Source organism: Symsagittifera roscoffensis, chromosome 5 (genome assembly GCF_963678635.1).
Source record: "Symsagittifera roscoffensis chromosome 5, txSymRosc1.1, whole genome shotgun sequence".
NCBI classification, from domain to species: Eukaryota; Metazoa; Xenacoelomorpha; order Acoela; family Convolutidae; genus Symsagittifera; species Symsagittifera roscoffensis.
In genome coordinates this window covers 54,130,371-54,151,082 of record NC_087066.1, presented here as the reverse complement: position 1 = coordinate 54,151,082, position 20,712 = coordinate 54,130,371, and the positions used below count along the sequence as shown (strand labels likewise).

The 20,712-nt window shown below is 34.3% G+C and overlaps 1 protein-coding gene across 1 annotated transcript in view; it reads left to right on the top strand.

Moving 5' to 3' along the window:
• The window catches only part of LOC134846428 (melanopsin-A-like), a 48,226-nt gene extending 27,915 nt beyond the window's left edge, over positions 1 to 20,311 (top strand). The window contains exons 2-5 of the mRNA XM_063863784.1: positions 4,207 to 4,864; positions 7,237 to 7,452; positions 18,553 to 18,763; positions 20,068 to 20,311. Of these exons, the coding sequence (XP_063719854.1) occupies positions 4,356 to 4,864; positions 7,237 to 7,452; positions 18,553 to 18,763; positions 20,068 to 20,250 (1,119 nt within the window). The 5' untranslated portion in view covers positions 4,207 to 4,355 and the 3' untranslated portion in view covers positions 20,251 to 20,311. The remainder of the gene's footprint in view (positions 1 to 4,206; positions 4,865 to 7,236; positions 7,453 to 18,552; positions 18,764 to 20,067) is intronic.
• The last annotated feature ends 401 nt before the right edge of the window (positions 20,312 to 20,712 follow it).

Below are 20,712 nucleotides of genomic sequence, written 5' to 3'. Positions count from 1 at the left end.
AATTCAAAACCTTTAAACTTGATTTTGAGCAAATTAGATTAATTTTTGAGTTTTTGGCTTCATTTTTGAACAAAACTTCAAAAAATTCAAAAAAAGTCTGAAAAAAAACTTGAAAAAAAATATTTTAATTTTTTTTTGGTTTTCTTAGTCTTTTTTTTCAAATTCATTTGTCCAATCCTTTTATGACTCTCTTATATGCCTATGTTATATTTTTACGTCAGATCTTTTTATCACAACAAGCAGAAAAACTATTATAGTTTGGAAAAAAACTTTCTAAACCGCTGTTTTCTAAAGACTATTGTCGGAAGATTCTGTGCTACCTGCACAGTAATCGGCAATCCTTGTTAATATGCGCACTTTTACCAAAATGCGTGTCATACAAATTTCATGCGGTCTATAAGTGTAGAAAAATTGCCTAGAAAGTTTTTGCATAAATGGTGTTTATTATGAAGTATTTGAAAAAAAAATCGAGGAATAGTATTTTACCATGAAAAAGAGATGATTTATTTTTCTTTGAATATATATCATATTTTGACTTTATTTTAAAAGCAAACACCTTATATTGATGGCAGGGACTGCTTACGACTTTATCAGGGGAGGTGCGGATTTTCAGCATCCGAACCCCCCTAAATCCGTTCCTGCATACAATATATGCAGAGTGCGTTATGAGACTTTTAATACCCTCCTGTTTTAAATCAATAAATCGATAGTTCTACCAACTTGACGACGTAAATACCTGATAAAAGTTTTTAAACTGGTTCTGTAAAGTTAGTACGACTAGCAATTTGTCATAAATGTTTTGCACGGAATGGCGAATATTTAAGACCTATGAACATCAAATTGGGTAGCAGAAAGAGATTAGTTGCCCTACCCTAAGGATTGATCCAAATCTCTGTATTTTTATTCGGATATCTTGACTACTCTCCTTCATAGTAACTAGGAAAAAACCCTTCCAGTAAAAAAAACTAAATCAATGATAAAAGTGTAAGTGTTTTTTTACCTGGTAACGAATAATTAATCTCCATTTTGCAAAAATCAATCATCTCAAATGGTACAAAAAAGTCCTTCGAAGAAATCCGTCACCAATTTTTCAATAATTTTTATCACTCTCTCTTCTAAACTAACCTGAGGATTATGAAACAAACTATTTAATTGGCCGTAAAAAAGTTCTGTGAAGTAAATACTATCTGTTTAATAATATCCCCTCACGCTCTTCCAGAATCGCCGGTGTAAATAAAACAGTATTTTCTTAATGTCAAAGAACATATTTCGTCCATCAAGTTCATTTCTATTTTACCCATTTCTATAGGACCGATTACCTAAGAAGTAAAGTGTCTATTTTTTTACTTTATTTTCTTTAATTTTCTATATATTCTATTAGCCGATCTAAAAAATTTTCGCTTTTTCAATTCAATATAAAACTGTGAAAACTAAATAACTAGCAAGGGAATGAGAGAAAACTTCGACATATGCTACTGGCAGTAATTAAAACAAGACTGCTCGTATATCAAAGCTAAGCTATAAATTTTCCAACTGCGTTTTAAGGCCAATTAAAAAGATTTGCGGTTGAAACATAGGCAAATTGATCGAAAACAAGAAGAAAAAATGAACAAGTTTTATTTCTTGTTTTTTTGTTCGTCAATTCATTTTCCCACACGGTAATGTAAACTACAAAGGGATGTATTTAGCGTTTCGTATCCTAATAAAGACTAAATGACCTGCCTCAATCCAAATTAAAACGCATTAATCCACCGCTTACGCGTGTTGTAGGACCGCAATATATCGCGCGTTAATTATCTCAAATTGTCCAGGCACAACAAAAATTGATCACAGGCAAAAAAACTTTCGAGTTTGAATTCAAGCCAGCAAAATGGCGAAAAAATTTTCAAACACGCTTTAAGTTAAAAAGTCGGAAATTGTTGAATAAAAAAAACACACCATAACGGACACTTTGTTCGAAAATCGGATCAACAAGCCAGCTTTGCTTCTAAGTTGATGTCAATCGTTTTTGCAAGTGATAAATACTACAGCAAAACGTTCTTTATTTTTTTACTCTAAAACGTAGGAAAGTTTGACTTGAAACCCAATAAAAATCAGATAGGAAGTTAAACAATTTCAAAAATCGTTAATTAATTTTCAGCAATTTTAAATTTTTTTGGCACTCTTGTACTTCCACACTCATGATTGTCACCCCTTTATTCCAAAATTAACTTGTTTCCCGTTTGTTTTTTTTGAAATTTTTTATTAGAGTAAGCTAACTGAATGTCATATTTTTCTGGTTTTTTTTTTGGTTTTTCTGGCGTACGCAATTTAGGCACATATAATTTAGCTGTTGCTTGAGATGCGTTTTAGTTTTACCGCATTACGACTGGTCGCGAACCTTAACAGCGGCATACAGATTGATTGGCATAAAGTTACCTAGATATGTTTATGAGAAATTCAGACAAAAAAAAATCAACAATGAAACAAGGATAGCCAGTTGCTGCTTTTTTATTTGTTTTTTAATTAGTGTCGTTATTTTTGGGTGGTGTGATCAAAGCATCTGAACAAAAAAAACTTAAATTCAGACAATTGCGACAATTATAGTAAAAAAGGCAAATTGGACATTTTTTGAACAAAATTGACAAGAAAAACAAAAAGAACAAAAAAATATTTTTAACAGTTTTCAATTTTTTGCAGAAATATTTTGAATTTGTGAAGTTTTAGTTCCGAAAAGGTTATTAAAAGATTCCAAAACTTAGCTTTACTCAAGTAAAAATAAAACTAATCATGAGGAAGTTTTTGTAAACGGCTTAAATTAGGCATAAACAAGCCCGCTATTTTACCCATTTTACTTGCTCAAATTAGACGACAAGTCAAAAACTTCAAACCGGTTTTTCTGGACACCGGAAAATTTTGTTGAAAATTTTTTAAGGTGACTCGAATTGCGACTGAAAAGCAATTAAAATGATATAATGATATATCACTCACCTCACTCCGGTGATTATTTGTGGTAGCTGATTTTTTTGTGGAAAGCCAAAAAAAAAAGATGAAACCAAGAAACACAGATGAATACAAGTAACTCCTAATTTTTCAAATGATCGGATCAAGAAAAAAACACACCAGCTCATGTTATTGCCGGTCGTTTGAATATCCGAAAAGCAATGTAGCGGCAAACACCGATTCACATGCATTATGCTATTCGTGTCGCATGTAAGAGTAGCGGAGCAAACGGTTGATATTTGCCGATGTGTGTGTCTGTCCTTTTTTATCATGATCCATCAAAGTTACCGGCAAATTTCCAGCTAACCGCTAACATACTTTGTTAGTTTAACTTAAAATTTTTCAGCTTGTAACACGTTTAACTTAATTGTCAGAGAGTGGGAAAAAAGTATAAGACTTTCTCGGTTGATATTTGCCGATGTGTGTGTCTGTCATTTTTTATCATGATCCATCAAAGTTACCGGCAAATTTCCAGCTAACCGCTAACATACTTTGTTAGTTTAACTTAAAATTTTTCAGCTTGTAACACGTTTAACTTAATTGTCAGAGAGTGGGAAAAAAGTATAAGACTTTCTCGGTTGATATTTGCCGATGTGTGTGTCTGTCATTTTTTATCATGATCCATCAAAGTTACCGGCAAATTTCCAGCTAACCGCTAACATACTTTGTTAGTTTAACTTAAAATTTTTCAGCTTGTAACACGTTTAACTTAATTGTCAGAGAGTGGGAAAAAAGTATAAGACTTTCTCGGTTGATATTTGCCGATGTGTGTGTCTGTCATTTTTTATCATGATCCATCAAAGTTACCGGCAAATTTCCAGCTAACCGCTAACATACTTTGTTAGTTTAACTTAAAATTTTTCAGCTTGTAACACGTTTAACTTAATTGTCAGAGAGTGGGAAAAAAGTATAAGACTTTCTCGTCACGAGCACAAAAAACGAATAGATCCAGAAACTTAAATTTGTGATGAGAAACTTTGCCATTTTGTTCATGAGTAGGTATCAATTCGAAAATCAAAAAACTTCAAAATTTTGAAGCAAAAACCTTATTTAATTCGTTTAAAAACGACAATTGAAGGTTTCTTTACTTACTTTATTTTTACTTTTTGGCCACAGAAAAAAAATTAAAAAAATCTTTTTCCGACAAAAGTTTTAAATTTTTCCCGCTAATTATAGATAAATTGCACTCTGATTTTGATTGCAACGTTTATTTTGATGTTTTAGATTTTATACAGCTGTCAATTGATATTCTATCGAAATTTGCCCAAACGTTGACAAATTTTTCAACGCCCAAAAAAATTACTGGAAGGTCTTGCAACTGCAGCTAGTTTTGCTGAACGATCGGGGTCAGGTTCCGACAAAATTAAGCAACGATGGTCGATACACATATCATTCCAAACGAGAGAACCAGCGAAGCGATATCACTTGATAATTTCGACTCTTCGATGAATAGTTCAGGGGACACTTTTCGTCCTTTTAACTCTTCGGCCGAGCAGGTCGAGGACTTCGATTTCAGTGTCTTGGTAAACGTGATCCGGCTGTGCATAGCGTTCGTCGGGATCCTTGCCAATGGGGTACTGTTCGCAGTTTTTGGCTACTTTCCCATATTCAACATTCCTTCCAATCACTTTATTTTATCCCTCGCAATCAATGACGTAATGTCACTGACGTATGACGTAATGTTTATCTTCCTGCATTACGTCACCCCTGGATTGGCCAATGAGATCCCGTGTATGGTGTCTAACTTCGGCATCTATTTCGTGGTCATTAATCTGACCCAGTTGGCGGCCATAGCGGTGGAGAGATTCCTCTTCATAAGGAGACCCCTTCACTACTACCAGTTAATTACAAAATGGAAACCCATGCTTATCTACGGATCATGGTATGTTAATAGTCCATACAGGATCATGGCCTACTTATGGTAAATACAGGATCATAGTCAGGGTTGTTTTAAAATGTATAAAAGATTCCTATATTATGATTCCAACCTCACAAAGTCCAGGTAATAAATATTGATTCACAAAAAATTATGAATTCTGAAGGGTCGACTTAGTACCCCGGTCGAGGTGCTCGACTTATGTTTCTACTCTGAATGTTGACCACGTGCAGTTTTGCAACTCAACTTCCGCGGTCGAGAAGCAACTTTAACTTTAGCTACTTTTGGTGGAGAGAGTCAAAACATACCGGAATTTGGTGGAGAAAGTCCAAAGATAAATCGAACACCTCGAACCGGGTAAAATTATTGTTTGTAATTGGTTCCAGGGTCGGATTTAGGGAGGTCTGTTGATAAAGATTGGTGCTACCCTCCCAGTGACTGTATGCACTACTAAGCGCTCTTTTTCGAGCATGATACTAATAAAAAGTTACCTCCGCTTCAATATGAAGGTGGATCGACTCGCAAATTCGGCGCTTATTTACATCCACAAAGATGTGGAAATCAAAATCGGAGGCTGTGACTGACAAATTTTCTGTCGAAGACTCAAATTTGTATAGCTTCGTATATTGTCTTATTGTAAAAAATTCAATGTTTTTCTCAATTCAATCTCAATCCGCCTCACCCTCAAAAAAATTTTAGATTCGCCCCTGATTGGTTCACTCAGAATCATATAGTATATTTGCAATCTATCAAAAAATCATTGTACGTATAATTGAGCGTTTTATACCCAATAAAGTTATCCGAACAACGTTTTCCTAATAAAAAAGTGGAAACTCTGTTAATTTTGTTTTGGCCGCAACTCAATGATATTTTGTTTTCATGGTTATTTTTTCCAAAGTACGTATGATCTTTCAGGATATGTGATTTGCAATGCTTATTTGTGAAAACACTTACAAATTGCATTTTTTTGTGATACCTTGCAAAAAGGTGCTAAATTGAAGTTAAGACGTCGAAATCGGCTTAAGGGCACAAGCGGTTTTTTTTGGGAGGATGGGGAGAAAAGTTAATTTCACGGCAAAAAGTTTTTTGATGGCGCCCTCAGCCTAAAATTTTTTTGAAGGCGCCATTAAACACAATAATCGTGAGGAGTTTTTTCTTGGTCAAAACTTTGCAAAAAAATCCGAAAAATGGCGTTTGTGGCCTAATTTTCAAAATTTTGTTGACGAAGCAGAAAATTTTGGCAAATTGTGTTTGTATAGTAGTTTGGGAGTGCCCAAAAAATCGTTTTTTTTTTGTGGTCTTTTCGGTTATACCCCCTCCCCCCTCCCCTTCCCCCCTAGATGAAACTGAAAAATCTTATAACAAAAGTGGGTCGATATCACTAGGAAATGCAAGATATAAATATGGGACTAGTCAAAACGAAACATTTCTACTTCATTTGGCCTCTAACTAGCTTTTTTTCCTCTATTTTGTTGCAGTTTTCTGCACATAAATGTCATAAATAGATGCCAAAATGCTTTTTTTAAACTGTTTATTTTGCATTCTTTGCATCTTTCTAGCTTGCCTTAGAGCTCGGGATATGAGTTCCTCTATTTTTGAGTAAAATCACTCCAATTTTTTTAAAAATTTTCATATACATTTTCATCATTTAGGAGGGTTTAACCGAAAAGACTCCTTCGTTGACCTAAAAAAACGGTCAATTGGCTTTTTGAACGTTTTTTGTAAAATTTCCCACTCTTCGATGAAACCTTAGACCCGCGGCTGCTTAAGTACCTAAGACATCAAAATTGTATAAGTCACAGACGCTTTCCCTTTGTTGTAAGAATTATGACACAGATCAGCTATTTCAACCTAAACTATTAAACCTGGTTTTTATCTTGGGTCTTTTCTGCTTTACGGTCCATTTTATCAAATTTCTCAATTAGGCTTGTTTGTATTGAAAACGCTGAGATTTCTTTTTGCTTTCGATTATGATTTCAACCAATCAGATTCGAGCATCATCTTCAAATTTTCACTGTAGCAAAAGAGTAGCCGGGTCGAAGTCCCAGACTCATGTCCAGACTTTTGCAACCAAATTTTGGTGTGTCCACACTTTTGCGGCCCACGGCGCGACTCATGTCCAGACTTTCCATACTCAAACTCTCGGTGCGACTATGCAATTTGGATGCGGCGCGACTCTAAATCCTGATGCGAAATCCGACTCTAAATCCGGATGCGGCGCCACTCTCAAAGTCTGGACATAAGTCTGGGACCTCGACCCGGGTAGTTTTTGGGACGTATATCAGAAAATAACCACATATCTTGCGTAATGACTCATTGTAGATGCTGCCCCCCCCATAAATCCGCTACTGGTAATGAGTATTGTGGTGCTGTAATAGGCTTGTTCCGGCGGGACTGTTTGCCCCCCTCGTGTGGTTGATGCAGTGTGAACAAGTGGGTCCTCGGCCTCTGTTCATGAGTCTGTTCGGCAGCTACCTCCTTCTCGGCTTCCTCTCCATCGCATATCTCTACTTCCTCGTGTTCCGATCAGCCCACGACCAGATGAAGAGCATGATATCAGCATACCCACACGTGCAAAACAGCGACGACATGGGGTTAGTGGACTCGCCGTTACGAGACAAAACTCGTAACAACTTGTAAGAACTTGTAACAACTCATAACAACTCGCAACAAGTTGTAACAACTCGTAATAACTCGTGATAACTCGTAATAACTCGTAACAACTCGTAAAAACTCGAAATAACTCAAAGCAACTCCCCACAAAAACCACCTCGAAAAGTTTAAGGAAAGCGACAGTTCGCATACAGTTTCAAAATTAATTTATAACTTAAGAATTTTGGTTTATGTTTCGCGCTGATAAGCGCTCTAAAGGTCGTGCAAGTCCTACCATCTGTTGGCAAGCTCGCAACACGGCACGATTGCGGTGGTGATTATATTGCGAGTTGTATTTTAATGATAGTCGGATGTCTTTTTTTGCTAGTTGTCGCATCACAGGCAAAACTGCACCTTTTATAGACACAGAGATTTTTTCTGTGTATGTGTCTGTGGATCCCCGAGACGAGCTTTTTAACAGGTTAAAATTTAGCTGCGGAATCCAAAAACCAAATTGATGTGGATTTCACTAACAAATGCCTCGCAATGTAGATTTTTTGTCTGCCCCCACAATATGTAGTCAATTTAGCCCGACTGGGTTTGAGGGGTATAAAAGCTGAAGGTCGTTATACGGGTATTATCAACTGCTGTGCATTCTACGTATTTACTGTTTTGAAATGCTTTAACAAGTAAATTTTCACAATGACGATTTAACACAAGAGTATAGAGGGCGCATTTTAATTTAAATTTGAGAATTGAATTTTTATCTAGCTTTTTTATGCATCCTTATTAACTTTATTTTTCTTATTCATAATTTTTCCAATAAGAAAATCTAAACAAATTGGGCGTTTTGGTTTCGCTTTTTAAGACATTAACAAATCTGATTCTACAGTGTTTCAAAAATACGCAATTAAAAATAGCCGAAATCTGATGATTCAGTTGATTAAGTTGGATTGCTTTTTGTTTACGCATTTTTTGTTGTTTTTTTTTCAATTTTCTTTTCTTTTTTAACTGAACAATTTAAACAGCCTTGATTTGAAAAAAAAACAACGAGGGCCCACAAAAAACCAAAGGGGTCAATTCTAAGGAATGCAAAAAAAATAGGCTTCAATAGCATACATTTTGGCACAATTGTATCTGGATGTGAAGGTGAAAACTTTATTTTACTCCATAGTTCGAGACCCAACCAGGCCTTTCTGTTTTTAACGACACCATTTAATCAACAATAGTCACTGTTCCGACTTTCGATACGAAAGTAACGGAATATTTGTGCTCGGGGTGGGTTTTTTTTTCTTCAGACAAATTTTGACTTTTTAACTAGCCATTTTTGACGGAATTTTTTATATCATTCGAAAGCTATTGTTGTCTTGAGCTCAAATTTGAAAAGATATTTCACCTGTGATCATTTTTTGTAAAGTTACGGGGGTTTAAAGATTGCCATTTTGGCCAATTTGGGACAATTAACGCGCGATATATTTCGCGCTATTAACGCATAAGCGGAGAGTTAATCCGTCTTAGAAATCGTTCCAAATTGACTAAAAGAAGCTTATTTGCCATACATCGTTTGTTACAAGGAGCGAAATCTATCCTTTTGTACTTTATATGGCGTGTGGGGGGATGATTTTCATAAAAAAATTCAAATTCAGAAAAAAAATCAGTTTATTTTATTTCATTGAATTTTTTAATGTTATTTCGGCTCCATAAACCTTAAGTCGGAACATTCAGGGTTTCGCCCTGATACGAGCAGTCTTGTTTCGTTTTGTACGTATTCCTAATAAATTTTTCAACGCGCGTTTTTTTCTTTTCCATCTAGCAATACATACACATCATAATTGTAGCGTTGGTGAAGTCCCATTTGCTCCAACGTTCATCTGTACCAAAATGAAAAATCGGTCCCATTTGTACCAAAATTAATCAAATCGATTTTTGATTGGTCGGATTGTGAGCCAACAAATAATTACCTTAATTTTCTACAAATCAAACTGAAGAAAACTAAACAGCAGAATAGTGACTGTCGTAGTCGCGTTAACGTGTTGCGAGCTTGCCAACAGAGTATAGGACTCTATTACGAAAATTAGAGCCGGTTATGGCCACAAAGCGGCGACGCGCGCATAGTGCGCCCACCGGCGACCTGAAACCAAGAGCTTAAAATAGTCGGCTTAGTAGTCTATGGCCAATTGAATTTTTTTGGTACTAACGCGATTGATTTTTTATTTTGGTACTTGTGAATACCCACCGTAGCGTTATCAAAGGTTTTACAAGGCTGAAAATGGGGATCATGTGTTTGGGTAATTAGTTCATATACAAAAATTTCCAATGCAATCGGAGAGCATGATTAAATTTCGACTAATAAGTTCGCATAATTAATGACAGCGAAGAAAGAGCTGCTTCAGATTACCATGGTTATCTTCTAACTTTTAATTAACTTAGCTCCTCTCCAAATGGTGAAATTTGAATCTGGTTATTTTGCTTCGAAGCGAGTTAACAGTAATTCACTAAGTCATACAAAAATCCGAAGACCGTTGATTGCATAAAGCAAAACTGCATGTATCAGGGAAATATGTTTCGTCTTCAAACCACCCTTCGTTTGTAGTCTAATATTTAAACTCAACGCTAAAAACTGTGGATTGATGTTTACCGGGCTTACAGTTTTTATTGCGGACAATGGCTAAAATAAGGCGTTAAGTACCTTGCTTAAGTGAAAGGAATGAATGTTCTAAAAGATTTTTTCAGTCCAAAGTCTGGATAATTTTAAATTAAAGGTCTATTTAGGTCAAGGTCTAATGTCTAGTCCAATTATCTTGAAAATTTGAGAACCATTGAATCCAGGGGCGGATTTAGGGGGGGGGGGATGGCGGACGCCCCCCTCTCAGGGATTTGACCCCCTGCCGAAAGAAATCCATTTTTGGCCCACCGACCCTAAAATTTTTCTAATGGCGCCTTTGGCGCCAATATATTCTATTTTTGAGATGGGAGCGCGCGCCGAAAAAACGCATTTTTTTTGGTCAAAATTTTCCAAAAAGTGCCTAAAAACACCTTTTTTGGTTTGTTTTTTTTTCAAATTGGCGCAGAAAATGTTGCCAAAAAAGGGACTAAACCATGCTTAGGGAGAGCTCAAAAATCAATTCAGTCGACCTAAAAAAAAAAGGAATTTTCGAAAAAAAATTTTGAAAATCCGCCCCCCCCCCCCTCGAGAAAATCCTAGATCCGCCTCTGATTGAATCGTTTTGATTTACAAATTTAACACAAAACTTGAACCCTTGGGCGCATACTAACCGGGATATTTTTAGGTATAAAAAATAGAAAAAAAAAGATAAAATTTATCTCAAAGATTTTTACCCCTACTTGCATGCTAATGCAAATTTAGTTTGGTGTCGCACATCTTAAACCAAAAATTAGTCTTTCATAATCTTGTACTTTAGCAGAAATGGACGAATACAACAATCTAGCAAAGAGTTCTAAAAAAATGCAAAAAAAGGTAGTGATTCCAAATTTGTACCCGTGGTTGTATGCTAACGGGTCTGAAACTTGGGTTTTTATTCCAATGGTAAAATTTTACCTTGAAAGAGCTCAAAATTTTGAATTTTTCGAAACATTCTGAAAACCTCAAAAAAACTCGAAAGTAATTATTTATTCTAACTTTTATAGACGTACTTGCATGCTAACGGGTTGTAGTTTAAAGTTGCTATTTTTTGCCAAAAGGTGACTTTTTTTGAAGTTTAGAATTTTTAGACATGTAGGCACGAAGGATTTAATGAATTTTTCAAAATATTCTGAAAAACTGAAAAAAAAACGAAAAAAAATTTAAATTCAAAACTTTGTAGTCCTCGTTGAATGCAAACGGGGATGTAATTCCATTCTGAGTTGAACTTTCAATGGCTTGCAAATCCAAACTTCACTTCACAAAAACCCGTAGATTTGACGTTTTGGAAATTTTTACGACTATCTCGAAAAAACACGCAAATCGATTCTTTCTATGAAAATAATTGAAAGCATTCAAAGCTTTGTCAATTGAGTAGCTGGCTTCACAAAAAAATTAGCCTTTTGTAAACCAAATCGTTTCTTGAAACAATTTAAAGCTTCATGGCTTGAATAGCTTGCTTAAAAAAACTTTTAATACGAACCATTTCGGTTTAGGAAATTACTTGTCAAATTTTAAAATAACGTCGTTTGAATAAGTTGCTTGAAAATACTTGATTTTTTTTGCAAACAGATCCGTTTTGTGAAATAACCTGGAAATTTTCAAAAGTTCTACCATTGTAAAGCTTGAAAAAAAATTGAAAGCTCCGCGAACTGGTTTTCCATAGAAACTGAACGAAACATTTCCAAGTTTCGTCAGTGAGAAGCTCGCTGAAAAAAAGTTCTGTTCTAAACGTTTAAAAAACATTTGTTCTGATATCAACATGAAAAATTTGAAGTTTTAGCGACTGGCAAAATTGCTTGGAAAACACTTAGATAGTTCTCGAAATTTTTCAATTTTCAGAAACAACTAAATTACTTCAAAACTTCGTCGCCTCAGTAGTTTGCTTTGAAAAAAAAAACAGCCCATGAGATGAATTGAAACATTTATAACAAATAGCTTACTGGTTGAACAGCTTACTGAACGTTTTTTTTGCTAAATGATGCCTTCTATGAATTAAGCTGAAAGTTTTCAAAATTTCATCGATCAAAAAACTTGCGTCGAGTTTTTTTTATCAAACTGATTCGCTCGATGGAATAGCCCGAAAAGTTTTGGGGTTATGTCAGTTAAATAGCTGCTTTGAATAGCTTGATTTTTCTAGCAAACCGATTCGATATTGAATTGACTGGAGTGGTTGAATTTTTGTTTGTTTGATTAATTTGCTGAACAAAATTGATGTTTTTCGAATCGGCTTGCTCTTAGAAATAGCTTGACAATTGTCAAAGCTTCCTCGCCTCGAAAACTTGCTTTAAAAACTTTTTGCTTGATTAGTTTACTTTGTCCTTACATTTTTAAATTGTTTTTTAGAGTAAAAAGATGTTGTAGAGTTTTTAAAACTAACTCAAAATAATTAGAACTTCTCATTTTTGAATTCATGTAATTGAAAAATTGATCAATTTTAGCGACCCGAAATTAAATCTTGTTATGCTTTTCTTAACAATTAACAATTTTTACCGGCTAAATTTGGCCCACTGACAACCCGAAGGGTAACTTTTTTAATACTACTTTAAGACCTCCATTTTTGACTGGCTAATCCCAAACCGTTTCTAAAGGCACCTTCAGCGCAAATATATACAAATTTTTTGAGGGCGCAATGAGCGGCAACAAAATGCGTATTTTTGGTCTAATTTTTTTTCAAAAGAGCATGGTTGGGCATTTTTTTTTTCAAAAAATTTTCTTGACAAAAATATGTAATAAATAGAGCAATTGACCAGGAGTGGTCCCAGAACACTAAAAGCCCTACTTGGACAAAAAAATGTTCCCCATTTGTACTATTTTGAGATATCCGTTTTAAAAATTTTCTAAGCGCGCCTTTGGCGCCAATCTATACATTATACTAATGGCCAAAACTGTCTAAAAAATGCCAAACAACGCATCATTTGGCTTTTTTCAAAAAGTTGCCTGCGGTGCAACAATTTTTGACTATGTAGGGTTTTTAGTGTTTTTTTTTTAAAAAAGGGCTAAAATATGGTTGAGAGCTCTGAGAATTAATTTTGGCCGACTAAAAAAAGTTACAATATGTTCGAAACTTTTTTAAACATCCGCCAACACCCTTGAGAAAATCCTAGATTCGCTCCTGCTTGCTGAAAACTAAAGTGTATTTTCACTTTTTTTGTGACATCATAGAACCTCAAATCAATTTTTACATCATAGAATCTCATATTATTTGTGACATCATAGAAAACCCACCAATTGTTACGTCATAGAATCTCATATTGTTTGTGACAATCATAGATTAGCGGATCAGGGTTTATAAAAAAAAAATTTCTTAAATTCATTTTTGTGTTCCGGAGCTTCGGCGATTCAGAATTGCTACAGTTTTCCAATATTCAATCTCTGACTTTTTTTCTGATCAGATCTAAAGAGAAACTGGCTCAGTTTTGTTCCAAAATTGGAATTTTTTCCGAAACAATTAATGGAAAAGCAATTAACTTCGCCGCAATACCAAACCCCGGCCGGGCTTTCAATTAAAATAATCAGTGTGCAGTCGCATATTAGTCGTAAACGCAACCTGGCTTGAAATCATTTTGGAAATACTTCGTGGCTGTTAATTAATTTGCATTTCCTCTGCTGATTGTTTTTTTCTGAGGTTGTTTTTTTCATGCGTATTGAACCAACAGAGCGGATTAACTGCTCTTTTATTTAAGAAATCATGAACAAAAGACATCAGCGAATTCTATTTGACGTGAAAAGCTTCCCTCGTTAAATTTTACTTAGATCATCGAAGCTTAAGTAGGGAGTGGATAGGTTTAGTCTCCTTCTTTTTCTGTTAGTCTCCTCCGTCAATTGTGAAAATTTCTGCGGAAAAAAAAACTAAAATCAAACAAAAGTATTCTTACAGAGATGAACATAGTTCATTTTTCAAAAAATTTTTTAAAGAGTTTGTAAAAATTACCAGCCAATTTTTCAAAAATAATATTCAAATAACGTCTGGCGGTTCCAAAGTGATGTTTTTCTACCTTTTCATTTTCTCGCAGGTTTTTATTGGGGTTAAATTTGTAGATTTAATGATGTTTCACTCAATTTGCGATCAAAACATATTTCAGATGACAGTTTAAAATGTTTTTGGAGCTTGAGGGCTATATCACGGCGGAATATCTTTTTAAAGCAAGGCAAAAAAACTGTTTGAGTGAAATCGAATATTTAAAAATTGAGGTGGTATTAATTAGTTTAAAACTTCGTCACTTTCTTTTTCAGTTCAATCAAAAGTATTTTGCGATCTTTTTTTGAAAGAATTTGAACCAATTAATTTTACACGGTTTGTTTTAAGCAATTTTTTATATTTTGACACATTTAGACACAAATTTCTCCGCACGCCAATTTTTCCTTTTTTGGTGGGTGCTCTATACCATAAAAATGAGAATGGCACCTTTATAACCATTTTAGCGTTACTTGGCCAAAACAGGGTGTTCTAAAATAGAACTAGAGAAATGACCCTTTGGGCTATGATAGTGTCGAGTTCTTGAAGAGGGAATTGAAGTCGGCTTCTCCGCACATGGTAATTTAGAATTAGTTTCTAATTAGATTTTTGAACCGGGTCTCTTTTCTTAAACAGCCCTAGGCGAGGTTTCAACTATAAACTTACTTTGGAAATTCAGCCGATAGCGCGCGAGTGTTTTTAATTTCTATCTTTGTAGAGATTTCGATATTTGTAGACTTTGGCTGAAAACACACAAGGCGCCTAAAATAGTATGAATGATACCAATTGAAAACCTGAAACTGCGCGAAGTTTCAAAACTGAAGCCTCAAAACCCCTGCGCGAAGTTCTAATTATACGTGTAAATTGGCAATTCATCCCTTCGCCTGGGAATTTTTCCATATTAATCTTTTTAAAGAGATTTGCAATTTCTTAGACTAAATACTTAAAAAGACTCATGGCGCCTTATTGAAACCCAGAAATATGGAAAAAATGCTAAGCATCTGTCAGTCTTGTTTTAATCATGACATCAGCCTAGTGCAAGTGCATATTGAATGCAAGAGCGGATTTAAGGGGGGGGGGGGAGTACGCTCTACTTCCTCCTAAGGGATTCGAACCCCTTACAAACCGAAGGCCCCACTTTGCTATTATTTTATTACATTCATTTTAGTTTTTTTTTTCAAATAAATTTTAATTTTTCAACTATCAAAAATTTTTGATATCATTTTTTTTGCTGTTTTGAGCTCAAATTTAGAAGATATTTCACTTGTGACCATTTTTTGTACAGTTAAAAATTTTAATGCCAAATAAAAAACAAAGTGGTAGATTTCACTCCTAGTCACACGTCAATTATCGCAAATAAGCCTCCTTCAACCAATTTGAAACTATTTCTAAAACTGATTAAGTCTTCGCTTAAGCCTTAATAGCGCGAAATATATCGCGCGTTATTTGTCCCAAATTGGGCAAAAAGGCAATCTTTAAACCCCCATAAATATATGAAAAAAGATCACAGGTGAAACATCTTTTTAAATTCAAGCTCAAGATCGACAACAATACATTTTGAATGATATAAAAATTTTGTCAAAAATTGCTAGTTCCAAAAAAGAAATATGTCTGAAGAAAAAAAAACGCCCCGAGCACAAATATTCCGTTATTTTCGGTAAAAAAGTTGGAATAATAAGACCAAATAGCTTATACCATTAGTTCATTTTGGAACGATTTTGTATTGCCTGATAATTCGCCACATGTAAAATTTAAAACAAGCAGTTTAGCTAGACTAAAGGCTTTAAACTATGGTGTTGTGCTCACCCTCCAGCGCCCATGCAAATCACGGGATCGAGCTCCCAAGGGAGCAAAGATTTTTGTGAAATTGGTCTTCGAGAGTCGGAATAAAAATTACATGACAAACATTTTGTCAAAAAGCAAGATCACTAATAGATTAATATTGTTCCAGCTTTCGCCGAAAAAGCAGGATAATTGTTTGTTTTTCAGACAAAGTTCGACTTTCTAGTTAAGCATTTTTGACTGACAGTTGCTGTTTGTATCGCCTGAAAATTATGGATGCCTGAGTTCATGAACGAAAAAAATATATTTCCCCTGCGAACTTTTAATGTAGAATTTTAATGGAGCGAAAAATGTCAATTTGGCTAGTTTGAGATGATTGAATGCGCGTAAAATTTCCCATTAAATTCAAATCGTAGCGTAGGCGGTAATTTCATCCGTATTGTTCCATTTTTTAAAAAGTACTCGTAATTGAATTGACTTATGCTAATTGAGTCAACTATTGGTTTGACAGACGCACAAAAAACTAACTTTTAACAGACGTTATACATAGTGTGTTGGAGGAAATTATTAAAGTTTAAATAGAAAAATATTAGTTTTTTGAAATTACATTAACTCTCCTAAATATTGCATCAAAAATTTCCAAAAAAATGTCGCAGAAATTTCACGACGTGACCGTGATACGAGCAACTTTGTTATCAGTTTGGAATGAAAATGGGGACCCACTAAATTCCGCTCATGTGTCGGTTATAATTGAGAGCTGAAAGAGAAGCAAGCATTAATTAGCAGAGCAACCGAAAAAGCAAATTTGGCAAAATCGGCGTAATTTCTTCAAAGGGGCAGAATGAAAGAAAGCGGCAACAAAATAGACTTGTTGTTAATCGTGTCGGCCTGAAACAAATTATAAATAGAAAAGAAAAATTTAATCGTGAAAAAAAACTAAAATCTTTAAAGTGATTTGACCCCCACTAGAAAACAATTGGTAGTGGACTTTTAAATTTCAGATGTTTTTGATATAATATAAAGCTTCATTTGAATGCAGAAAAATTTTAGTGTGGTAAAAAAACATTTTTGTCAAAACAAACAACTCACTTACTAAACTTTTGAATTTTTAATAATTGCTGCATCTTCCTTTTCAATGAAATTTTCATTGTTTTGCTTTCCTTTTGCAGTGTTTTTTAGATTAAATTTTATCTGTACATTTTGAAATACGTGTTTTGTATCAAAGTTTACCAAAAAAAAACTTGAAAACAGCCATAGACGCCACTTACTTCATTTTTGCTTTGTTCTTTGTATCCTTTTTCATAGACGATTGACCAAATTTCTTGAAAAACTTTTGATTCGTGTTCATGGGTCTAGGACAACTGGCCGACAAGAATTCAAGACGATAACACTTCAGGCAGAAATTTCAACATAACAAGCACCTCAAAACGCTGTTTCCATCTGGCATTCTTAAACATCAAAAAAGCCTTTAACTGTAAAAGAAAAATCAACTTGAGAAATTATTCAAAATAATCTCAAAATCAGTCGTTTTTTTCTGACTTTTTGAGATAATTTTTGGCTTGAAAGCCCTAAAATTTACAATTTGGCTTAAATTCCCGTCGGCGTTTTGTCTCCAGTTTTAAAATTTTGTCTAAGTTGTCTAAACCGGTTTTTGTCTGTTTTCGACCAAATAAAGTGAGGATAACTTGCTAAATTCTAGGTCATCTAGGCCTAAAAAAAGTTTACATTTCCAAAATAATCTCGTTTTGAAAACTTTATTTGGCACTGCCCTGGCAAGAAAATTTTGTTAAAGAAAAAGAAAATTATTGTTCAAAAAAACAAAAAAAAAGTTGAATTTTTTTTTAAAATTTTTTTCTTCATTTTTTGGTTATTATTCTCTTTTTGAAGACAAACAACTGTCATCGATTACGCCTATTTTTTTAAACTTTTTTGCGTTTATATAACTTCATCATCACACCACGTACAAAAACGACCCTAATTGGAAGACCTTTTCTTTGTAGTTTTTATGAAAATGGTCGAAACATTCTGTGCTACTTGCACAGCAACCGACTATCCTTGTTATGAATAATTTTTCTTCTGGACTATGATAATTATTTTTGTTATGGTTATTATGATCGTGATTATTATAATTTTGATAATGATTATAAAGATCATTAGCATAATCATTAAGTGTATGATTGATTTTTGATGATTGATTTTTTGAGGAAAGTTGTAATTTTTTAAGAAAAATGTCAAAATTTGTTCATTTTGATTTTTTGCGGTTCGATTTTTGATTTTTGTTAACCTTAGTTCACTTCCTTACGTTAAAAGAAGGAAAACTTCACTATCGGACGGCGAAAGCGTAAATCTCGCGAAAAACGTGATCGAATTCTAGTTTCACAAATGGTTTTTTTTCTGAATTCCCGGAATCGAAAGCTTATCTTATATTCCAATTTTATCGTTTAGATTAGTTTTATCATTGTTTTTGAATTTATTAAAATTTGAATCATAATTTTAAGTTTTCTTTAAAATTCATGGAGTTTAAAGACGATCTACTTTCTTTTTTTTGAAATCGAAAGTTCAAATAAGTTCAAAAAGTTTTAATAAATATCTTGCGGTTTACTTGAGCACACTTTTCTATCCATCTTTATCATGATTCTTATTATGATTATTATTATGATTATTATTATTATTATTATTATTATTATTATTATTATTATGCCAGTTGTGTTGTTTTTGCAGACACAACGTGAAGCTGCTGCGTGGCTACTTTCTAATTGTGGGCTCCACGTTCGTCGCCTACTCCCTCCCCATTTCCATCTTCGTCGCATTCGCAGTCCACCCCTCCCTCCTCCCCACCCTCATGAAGATCAAACATCTGGCCGCCGTGCTGGCAACCATGAACAACTCCATCAACCCTTTCGTCTACTTCTTCTGCCAGAAAACATTCAAGGTATAGAGAACTGCAAAAAAAGTTGAACATACAAACTTAATTTAAAATAGCAGATGACCTATTTCAGACAATTTTTGCACGCAAAAGCTAATTTTTCAGACAAAAAGTATGTCGCAAGGTGAACTAAAAATTGTAAATTGCATGCAAAATTTGCTCAAAAAAGGCAGATCGCTCTTTTCAATTATTTCTGTCCGTTCAAACTTTTTGCAACTAAATGAAGCATTTCGATTATTTTTTGTTCAAGTCGCGTATTTAGTTTTTGTTCAATTTGGCGAGGAAATATAGATCCCAGTGTTTTGTTTTCCATAAAATCAAGTAGCACAGAAAGGGGGCAGAAGGCTATCATACTGAAGTTGTCTTAATTTGAGCTAGAATAAAACACTTTCAAAAAAAGTTTAGAGTTTTTGAAACATTGGGTCAAAAAAATTGTTCAATTGTATTGAAGACGGATACTTTTGGAAAAAAATCTCGATGAATCTAACTAAGTGTCAATCAAAGAAATCTTCAATGAGCATATTTCTTGTTTTCATATATTTTGCCATTGAATATTTTGCAATTGAATTGATTTTTTTGTCATTGAAGTAAAATTTCTTTAAAGAGTCTTTTCTGTAATACGCCCCAGAAACTGATCTTTTGCTGTTTGATCATGATGGTCGAACCTGATCGATTGAAATTTGGATTTTCAACGACAACAGAAACGTTGATAATACTGGGCAGTATTCAGGCGCGGATCTAGGAATTTCTCGAGGGGGGTGGGCGGAGTTTCAAAAGCCAATTTTGTCGACCTTTTTTTAGGTCGACCAAACTGATTTTTTGAGCTCATCCAAACCACTATAAAGACCGTAATTTGACCAAATTTTCTGCACCGTGGATATCTCAAAATAAAGGGAGGGGGGTCCTTTGGGCCTACCAGCATTTTTAACATTTCACATTAAATCCACTTTCAACCCATTTCCAGGAAAGGGCATTTAAAAATTCAGGTCTAATTAATTTGTTTGCTCCGTTTAATTTATTTCAACACTATAACGCAAATTGGAAAGACCTTAAAACTGCTTCGGTGATTATATTATTTCAATACAAAGCATGAATACTTTTTTATAGAATTCGACTTGTTTTTTTATTGCCAAGTAGTCGACTTATGTCGGGTCTTTATTAACGCAATTTTTAGGGTTGCGCAGAAAAAATGGTTTTCAGTAAAAAAAAATAGCTAAATTTTTCTGAGATCCGTCTCTAGTCTGTCAGAAAATGTTTGCAATTATATTTGCCAGAGTCTTAAAAAGCAAAAAAAATTTGATCATTTACAGGACTGTGTCACTAAACTTGCCCTGAAGATGCGGAGATGTCGAGACACTTTGGGCATGGCGGACACCAACGGGGTTGCATTGGGGGGACGAGATATGCATGACAACTGCCGCCTCAACTCGTTCCAATTACACCGACCTCAAAATTCAAATGAGTCACAACACATTAACTCTCACTGTGTATAGATATAGGTTGAAGCAAGATTTTCAGATCAGTTAAAATTTCTAATGGGCTCTTCGAATCGCTTTTAACCTTCAACCAATACCGCTTTGAATCCTTAAAAAACGTCCATTCATTAAAAAACGTCGTAAGCGTATTCAAATTGTTAGTTCCTTTTGCGATGGGGGTGGGGGGTTTAAATTATCCTGCTTTTCAATTAGGGAATCATTCGGGCTGTTGCATTTAAAAAAATAGAAATTTTTTGTTGACAAATAATTTTAAAAATTTAAATTTTTTGGGCTATCTGGAAACTATTTTTGCTTTTGGCGAACTGAAGAGCCTTTTAGCTCGTCTGATCACAATGCTATTTTGTGTTCTAGCTACTTTTTTGTCAATTATTGATTTGTAGAATCTTGATATTGATATCAGTTTTTGGAGAAATATTGTTGAGTCCTTCTTCAATATTTTCGGTGATTTCGATTAAATGT